The 9,130-nt window shown below is 39.9% G+C and overlaps 1 protein-coding gene across 1 annotated transcript in view; it reads left to right on the top strand.

Annotated features, from left to right (window-relative positions):
* The first annotated feature begins 604 nt into the window (after positions 1-604).
* LOC122055726 (protein RETICULATA-RELATED 4, chloroplastic-like) overlaps positions 605-9,130 on the top strand; it is a 28,686-nt gene continuing 20,160 nt past the window's right edge. Inside the window, exons 1-2 of the mRNA XM_042617299.1 lie at positions 605-1,187; positions 2,026-2,094. Of these exons, the coding sequence (XP_042473233.1) occupies positions 663-1,187; positions 2,026-2,094 (594 nt within the window). The 5' untranslated portion in view covers positions 605-662. The remainder of the gene's footprint in view (positions 1,188-2,025; positions 2,095-9,130) is intronic.

Raw genomic sequence — 9,130 nt, 5'->3', positions numbered from 1 at the left:
CCATGTCCCAAGCAGCACTCATCAATTCAAATATTTGTCCTTGGATACCCTAGCAGACTAACCATCCCAGCTTACAAAAACTCGCCGGAGGGTAGATCTATTCAAAGAAGGTGCCTCGGAGGCTGAGACCTCGGGGACAAAATTTCTAACTTCTCTCCTTTACCTCCCGATAAGAGATCACCGGAATCAATGGATGGAGCCAGAGACGGAGCCGAAGGTGATGAATCAAGGCCGGATCCATCGATGGGCGTAGGGTTTCAGGATTGATGCCGCACAAACAAAACCTGCTCCCTTGTCTTTCTTTTCTCTCGCTGCCTTTTATCCCATTGATGGATCTCCCTCAGTTCTTTGCGCGGGAAACAATACAAACATGAAGCAGCCAATGGTCGCGTGACGCGTGCGCAGTAGCCCCACTAAATAGACCGGACCGTGTTTCCTCATTCCGGCCCGGTCTAGGACGTCGGTCACCGGTTGAGACGAAGGCCGAAGAGAAACGGGCAAACGGCAGACTTGTCGCGTTGCACGAACGCTTTAAACAACCCTACCAACTCAAAGAGACGGACTATAAATAGCGACCAAGGTTTTCTCCGCCCGCCACAAACCAAACCCGAACGTTCCAACTACTCCTTTCCTCATCTCCGGCTCCGCAGTCCGCCCCGACCATGGCGGCCGCAGCGGCTCCCGGCGGGACGTCCCCCTCAAACCTTCGCTTCCCTTCCCCCAACTCCTTCTCCCGCCGCCCTTTTGCCCCGCCTTCCACCGTCCGCTTCCTTGGCCCCTCGTTACTTCCCCGTCGCCTCCGAATCTCGCTACTCTCCCCCGCCCGTCGCTCCATTGCTGACCGATCCGGCCGCAGCGGAGGCTTCGGGGACGGCGGCAATGGCGGAAGTGGAGGTGGCGGGGGCGACGGAGGGGAGAGCGGCGAATCAGGCAATAACAACCGCAGCGAATCGTTGCTCGCCCTGGCAAAGGCTGAGCGAGCGCTGGAGAGCCTCCCTAAGGACTTGGCCGCCGCGATCGAGAATGGGAGGATCCCCGGATTGATCGTGCAGCGGTTTTTGGAGCTCGAGAGGTCGTCGGTCTTTCGCTGGCTGCTCCAGTTTGGGGGATTCAAGGAGCGGCTCCTCGCCGACGACCTTTTCTTGGCTAAGCTCGCCATGGAGTGCGGCGTCGGCATCTTCGCCAAGGTGTTTAATTCTATCCTTTGGGAAATCATCCGTGCTCTAGATGTCTGTCCTTTCACAAAATTTGGCCTATGTTATTGTGGATCCGTTCATTGTAATCTGGTGCACTTTTAGTCCTCCCCTCCTCGGTACTCTCAATGGCTGTTCTTTTCTAGAAATGGGAACGAACGGGGTTGTCTTTCTCTTCTATTGGACACTGTTCTCTACAATTCTCGTTGATGATGCTTCGATTAATTTCTCTTAGTCATGCTTTTGCCGCTTTTCACATTTCCATTTTCTCATGATGTAGGTGCTCTACCATTTCTTGGATGAATGATTCCTGAGTAGGAAACAAGAGGAGCTGGGGAGGGAAAGTAAAAAAAAAATTAATAAAGGAAACGAACTATTTGTGTTCTTTTCCCTGTTCCTGCTCTCTACCCTACTATTCAAATAGTTATCCCAATGAAGAAACTGTTCTCAATAATAGTTATCTGAATTGGTGGCACAGAATAATATTCCAGCAGGATAACTATTCTCAATCTTCAGAAATTGCTTCCAATACCCCAAGCAGACACATCACACGTTTGCTTGTTTTTCCCTGCCTAGATTTTAAGCCACACACGCAGTAACTGAATAGGATGATCAGTTTTCTAGCTGAATCTGTAGTTGGTCATTCATATTTGTTTTGACATCGATGTCACTTATTTCTTTCTAGTATTTACAGCATGCATTCAAGCATCTAATGAATTTTCCTTTCATAGAGACCCCACCATTTTATTCATTTATGCATATCTTAATTTTCAAAGTGCCATTGTCTTCCTCTAATCCTGATCTATTGGGAATTGGGATTACTTGTTTTTAGACGGCTGCTGAATGGGAGCGTCGCAGAGAGAACTTTGTGAAGGAATTGGATTTCGTTATCTGCGATGTGGTATGTTTAAAGTCGTGAAGCTTCCTTTATTGTCTATTTAACTAAGTTTGATGTTCAAAGGCTCTGGTACTTAGTCTTTTTTCCCTTTATTTGAGAATGATTCAACTTCTCAGTTATGGTATATTGTACTCACATTCTTATATGCAATGAGGAAATGGAATAATTGCAATTATAAAGTAGGACAGAACCTAATCAATTCCAAAATGACTAGCCACTCGGAAGGGAAATAACCTGTCATATAAGTTATCGGAGAAAAGAACAGCAATCTTGTAAATTGATAGACAAGAAAATTAATGAAGAATTGGTAAATGAGTGCCCTTTCTATTACTTCCATTTCCTTAAATTAACTACATTCTTTTTCATAGATATGATTATAGAACATAACTAGAGAGTAACTAACTACACAACTAACTACTAAGAAATCAATTGCATAGCTACATACAACCTGCTATTTTTACCCACACTGTAGGTGTAAGTCTCTAGTACTTGACTATTATGTAGTATGCTAACAATACTTCAGACTTTTGACCACACACTTTAAGTTAGACTGTCTCTGTTGATGCGAGACTGGGAATAGAACAACCCTCAGAACTCAAGGAAAAACCCATCATCGAGAAAGTGGGAGGTTGTTGCAGCAAAGGTGATAACCCTCACCCCGGGGCCCCTCAAGGACTGTCCCACCCGATCTGGAAGAGAGTCAAATCACAGGGGGCTTTGCCCAGTACAGCGGCCCTTTGCATGGGGTTAGGTGAGCAGCAAGGCATTGCGCACATACTTGAGATTGACCCCATGACCTATTGCAGCCACACCACATGCATGTACCAATTGTGCCAGCGTGTGGGGGCAAGGAAAAGGAAGTGGGAGGTTGTTGATGACACTAGTGGAGGTTGGAAGGGTAATAAAGATGCAGTCTTGAACAAGAATAGAGAGGCAAGAAGAAGGATTGCATTAATAACTGTTCACATGGTTATGCATATGCTGTTAAAAAAAAAATGGCAGTTCGGTGCACGAAGCTCCCGCTATGTGGGGTCCTAGGGAAGGATCCATCCATTGTACACAGACTTACCCTGCTTTTTTGCAAGAGACTGTTTCCAGGATTTGAATCCGTGACCTTTTGGTCACAAAGCAACAACTTTACCGTTGCGTCAAGCTCTCCTTCTATGCATATGTTGTTAGAGATAATTTATTTTAAGGAAAATAAATATGTATCTCACTGATATCATGTAGAATTCTTACAATACATTTGCCCTTATGGAGTGGACAACCCTCCTAATATAGCAATTTGAGACAAACTCCTTATTATCCCTAAGTACTATATATATATACACTTGGTTCTTCTAGAATATGTCTAAATGATGTTCTTCTTATGTGGCACCATGGGCCAATGATGTGACATGGAGCCTCCTTCAAAAGAAGCCTTGTCCTCAAGGCGGAATGAGGGAAATTGTGCAGCAAGTAAATCATAATTCTCCCAACTAGCTTCTTTAAGACGTCTATCCAGCCATTGGATTAAGAGTTCTAAAGAGGGGCACTTGTCTTCATTAATCCAATGATGATTCAATACAGTGGCAGGTGTCAGTAACATCTCCCATTCAGAATTGGTAGGAAGCGATGGTGTGTGCGAAGTGTTATGTTGTCCATAAGCACGACGTAGGAGAGAAACATGGAAAACTGGATGCACTTTGGAGGAATGTGGAAGAGCAAGCTTATATGTAACTGGTCCAACTTTTTTTGTGATAGTATTGACCCAAAGAATCATGGTGACAACTTTTCATACCTTTGCTTGGCTAAGGAACATTGTCTATAAGGTTGGAGACGTAAGAAAACCAAATCATCAACTTGAAATTGGAGATCACGTCATTTGGAATTGGTGTGTGACCTCATACGAGATTGAGCTTTGAGAAGATTGTCCTTCGATGTGCGTAGCATAGCATCCTGTGTTATTAACTAGTCTTCAAGATCAGCAATATTAGTTTCACCATAAATGTAAGATTGAAGATGCAGAGGATCTCTGCCATAAACAATGTGAAAATGAGAAGTGCCAGATGAACTATGGAATCCAGTATTATATGAATATTCTGCTCAAGATAAAAAATTGAACCAAGAATGCAAAAATAGTGTAGATAAGTTTCGAAGCAGCGATTCACAACCTCAGTTTGTTCATCAGTTTGCGGATGGTAAGCAGAACTCATACGGAGTTGAGTGTGACTAAGCTTGAACAGTTCTTCCCAAAAAGCATCGAGGAAGATCACATCTCTATTAGACACAATTAGACTTAGGAATCCCATGGAGACGAACAATATCCTTGCTGAATAGGTGAGCGCAGTAAAAGGGTGAGATAATGGAACAAAATGGGCATATTTGCTCAATCTATCAACAACAACCAGAATAGTATCATAACCCCTTACTTCGGCAGATTAGCAATAAAGTCTAATGAAATATCCTCCCAAATTTGGCCAGGTATGGGTAGTGGTTGTAACAAACCTGCGAGAGCTAAAGCTTGATATTTAGACCGTTGGTAGACTAAACAATTTTGAATCCAAGCCTTAACACCATGCTTCATGCATGGTCAATAAAAACTTTGTGATAGGCGATACATAGTCTTGAGATAGCCTCCATGACTAGCAGTGAAAGTGTCATGAGATTCAACCAATAATTTTTGCTGTAGTGAAGATTGCTCAGAGATGACAAGCTTATTTTTGTAGCAGAGTAAGTGATCAATGATAGAAAAATCTGGATGTATCTTTGTATCAGAGGGAATATCTGTTATTAGTGTATGTGTATAAGGATCCTATAATAATGTCTACTGCAGCTCCAGAAAATCCAAAGGGAAAAGAATGACCATTGACAAGAAGTCAACATGTTGAGGTAGGCACGATAAAGCATCAGCTCCTGTATTTTCTGCACCTTTTTTGTAAATTATGGAGATATCAAACGACAACAATTTCAAGAGAAATCGTTGTTGTTTGTTTGTTGTAAGACATTGATCAAGCAAAAACTTGAGACTACAATGATCAGAAGTGACAAAGAAATGTTGACCCAACAGGTAATGCTTCCATTTTTATAATGCCAATAACTCACGGTCCATGTTTGGAAAAGATAAACCTTTGCTGAAATAAGAAATAGGATGTCCATGTTTGGAAAGAATGGCGCCTATACTTTTTGATGATGCATTACATTCAACATTAAATGTTGCATCAAAATCAGGTAGATGAAGAGCTGGAGCAGATGTAAGGGCATGTTTCAGTGTTTGAAATGCTGGAGTAGCAGCTGAATGCCATGTGAAGTTATTCTTCTTATGAGATCAGTTAAAGGTTTGGAAATCAAACCATAGTTCTTGATGAATCACCGATAATAACCTGTAAGGCCAAGAAAACCACATAGCTCCTTCATAGAATTTGGTAGAGGCCAATGATGAATAGCCTGTAGTTTATTCGAATCCATCTTTACACCCTTGCATGAGATAATATGGCCTAAGAAGGATAGTTGTGGTTGATGACATAGTCATTTGGACTTTTTAATATAAAATTGATTGTCCCACAAGACCTAGAAAGCGATGGACAGATGTTGTTGGTGTTGTTCAGTGTCAACACTATACACTAAGATGTCGTTAAAGAAAACCAAGATAAACTTATGTAAATAAGGCTGAAATAACTCATTCATTACTGCTTGAAATGTAGACGGAGCATTTGTAAGACCAAAGGGCATGACAATAAACTCGTAATGTCCTGAATGAGTCTGGAATACAATTTTGAATATATCGGTGCATTCAGATCTGATGATAGCCAGAGCGCAAGTTAATCTTGGAAAAAATGGTGGCACCGTATAATTAATCTAATAATTCATCTATGTGTAAGTACCCCGTAGAGGTTTTGATATGATCAACCAAGTCAAGTTAGGTTCTGTTGTTATTTGATGCATTGTGTCTAAGTGTGCAGGAACTTAGGAGCACAGGAAGTCGAGGGAAAGACGTAGCTAGCGAGAAGGACGGTATGTGAGAGAGTTGACGGGCTCAATGCGTCCTAGAGACGAGGCGCTGCGGAAGAGTACGCCGGCGGACGAGAAGCCTGAGCAGAAGATTGCTCAAGAAGGCTGGAAAATGAGTTTGGGTGAGCCCTATTCCGGATGGCCGAAATCACCCAAGCGAGTAGAGTCGGAACGGGAGAAACCGGATAGTCAACAGACTATTGACCATCCAGCCCGATCCGGGCGCCCTGGGCTTGCACCATGGATGAGCTTGTTCAGCCCGGTCCGAGTGCTCGGACCTGGTCTAGGCGCTCGGACTATAAAGTTTATCTTTTGCCGAGTTGTCTTGATCCGTTGCTTCATGGATAAAATTTTATCCACCCCCAGGCACCTAGAACCCTTCTAGGCGCTCGGATTAACGCCTATAAATACAACCCTGATTTCAGTAGTTAAATAACAACACTTATAATCAATTTCTCTTTCTGGACTACTACTGTGTGAGCTGTCAACGTTGTAAGAGGCTGCTTCGCCCTAAGGAGATCTTCATAGTGAGCTTCATTTGCCTTGAATTAACAATCCTCTGATTGCAAACCAAGTAAATCTTTTCTGACCTCTTTCTTTTAATTAATTAGCTTCTTAATTCTTTTTGTACAAGTGTTTGTTTTAATCAAGCTATAAGACCGAGAAATGTTTGAGTTTGCATTTTCAGGACTGTTCAACCCCCCCCCCCCCCTTAGCCGGCCACCAGGGGTCCAACAATTGGTATTAGAGTGAGGACGTTTTAGAAGGACTAACCATCAACCGAAGCAAAGAAATTGATGGCCGGACCAAGCCTTATCCCGTCAAAGTTCGAGGGAGAGTTCACGCACTGGAAACGTCGAATGGAGGTATTCCTAAAAACCGACTTTGAAATTCTTTTAATAATTAAGTATGATTTTGTAGTTCTTAAAGATCAACAAGGCATAGCGAAAGAAGAGTACCTCTAGATGAAGGAGCAAAGCGATTTCGTAGCCAACAGTTGAGTGGAATATCACCTATTAAGTGTATTACTGCCTCAAGAAGTAAATCGCATGGGAAGTTACACATCGGCAAAGGATCTCTGGGAGAAGTTCCTGGAACTCCACGTAAGAACATCTGAAGCAAAGCTTGTACAGCGGGACATTCTTCGGAGCAAGCTAACGAACATCCATATGGAAAAAGGCGAGAAGGTAGCCCAACTATATGCAAAGATCAAGGAGCTAATTATCGGACAGGTCAACCTCGGCGAAACGGTAACCAACCGAGACTCGGTACGCTACGCACTCAAGGCTTTTCCCAAAACTCCAGAATGGACTTCGATCATAGACGCCTACATCTCGAAGGACCTAGAGGTAAGTACCTTAGAGGAATTTTTTTCAACTTTGGAATTACATGAAACTCGATGTGCATGTACAACAAAAGAGTTAAGCCAGACATTAAAAGTTACCAAAAAGGACGAACCTGAATCAGACTCAGATCTGGAAGGAGACCAAGAAGCTTACATGGTAAGGAAGTTTAGAAAAAATTTTAGATCTAATAAATTTAAAGAAATGTAGATAAAAAAAATCCAAGAAATAGAAGAAAGGTTCGATGCTACCAGTGTTAAAAAGAATGACACATAAAGGAGGACTGCCCGGAACTCAAAAAGGAAAAAGACAAGAGACCCAAGCAAAACAAGCACAAGAATCTCAAGGTCACTTGGGACGAAAACTCGTCATCCGAGTCAGAAATAGGAGCATACACTGGACTAGCACTGATGGCTAACCACGAAGAACAAGCTTTAGATCTGACATGGTAAGTGAGGTATGCCTTTTACCACCTGATCAATTGTATTTCGATATTAAATCAATGGTAAAATCAATGTGCAAATTAAAAACAAAAAAAGAAATTTTAAAAAAAGGAGAATTTAGAAATAAAAAGAATTTTGGCAAAATCTTGCTTAATAGAAGATCTTGAAAAATTGAAAATTGAAAATGCTAATTTAGAGGAACAAATAGAAAATTTTAAAAATTCTGCATGTTCAAATTTTAGATATTCTTAAAGATTAAATTAGTATTATAAATTTCACAAGGATCAAATTAGAAAAGTTACAAAAACATACATTTCTAGAAAATACTTGATCAATCTAGTAGGAAGGAATGTGCTAAAATAAATTTCTTCGTACAATGTGCTAAAATAAATTTCTTCGTACAATTTCTGTTCAAAATTAATTAGGTATTAATTTTTTCAAAAAAGAATATTTCATTTCCCATTTGTAGAAAAACTTTTAAAATTTTTTGATCGTTGCAGTATTTGTTATGATTTATTTTTCAAATATTATAGTTTTCAATTTAAAAATATTTCACAGAGTTATTTTTACAAAATTTATTTTTCGGTAAAAACTTATAATATTCTCTGTCCAACAAAATATTTTCGAAATATTTTGGCTAATATTTAATTTTCTATGAATTATTTATCCAAATCCTAATTTTTAATATTAAAAATTCTCAACATTTAATTTTCGAAAATTTAATTTTTCTGCAAAAATACTTACTCTACTACATTTTCAAAAAATTTCTCAAGAATTTTCGAACCTCAAATTTATTTTTAAGCATTTTTAAGAAAAATTCATCATTCTATCGTAAATAATTTATTACTACTTAAATTGATTTTATTTTCTTGTGAAAATTTTATTACTACTTTGGATATGTTTGCTTAACATTGTAAAAATTTTCGGAATTTTTCAACAAATAAAATAATTTTTAATTTTTTTTTTGTTGAAAATTACTTTTTCAACAAATAATAACTTAATTATTAGTCACTGTCTGTGTCTTCCTTGGACTTTAATTTAATTTAGCAACACCTTTATTTTTAATGTGATCAAAGAGGGATAGTTAGAAGTTAAATTTAAGGGGGAGGTACATTTTTCAAATATTTATATCTAATCTTTTAAACTTGCATAGTAATTTAATTTAATATCTTGTCTTACCCTAACTTAACTTGGGTTGATCCACATCAAAAAGGGGGAGATTGTAAGTACCCCATGGAGGTTTTGATGTGATCAACTAAGTCA

The sequence above is a fragment of the Zingiber officinale genome, chromosome 3B, assembly GCF_018446385.1.
Source record: "Zingiber officinale cultivar Zhangliang chromosome 3B, Zo_v1.1, whole genome shotgun sequence".
NCBI lineage: Eukaryota > Viridiplantae > Streptophyta > Magnoliopsida > Zingiberales > Zingiberaceae > Zingiber > Zingiber officinale.
The sequence above is the reverse complement of the archived record's forward strand: the minus strand, read 5'-3'. Positions and strand labels throughout refer to the sequence as shown.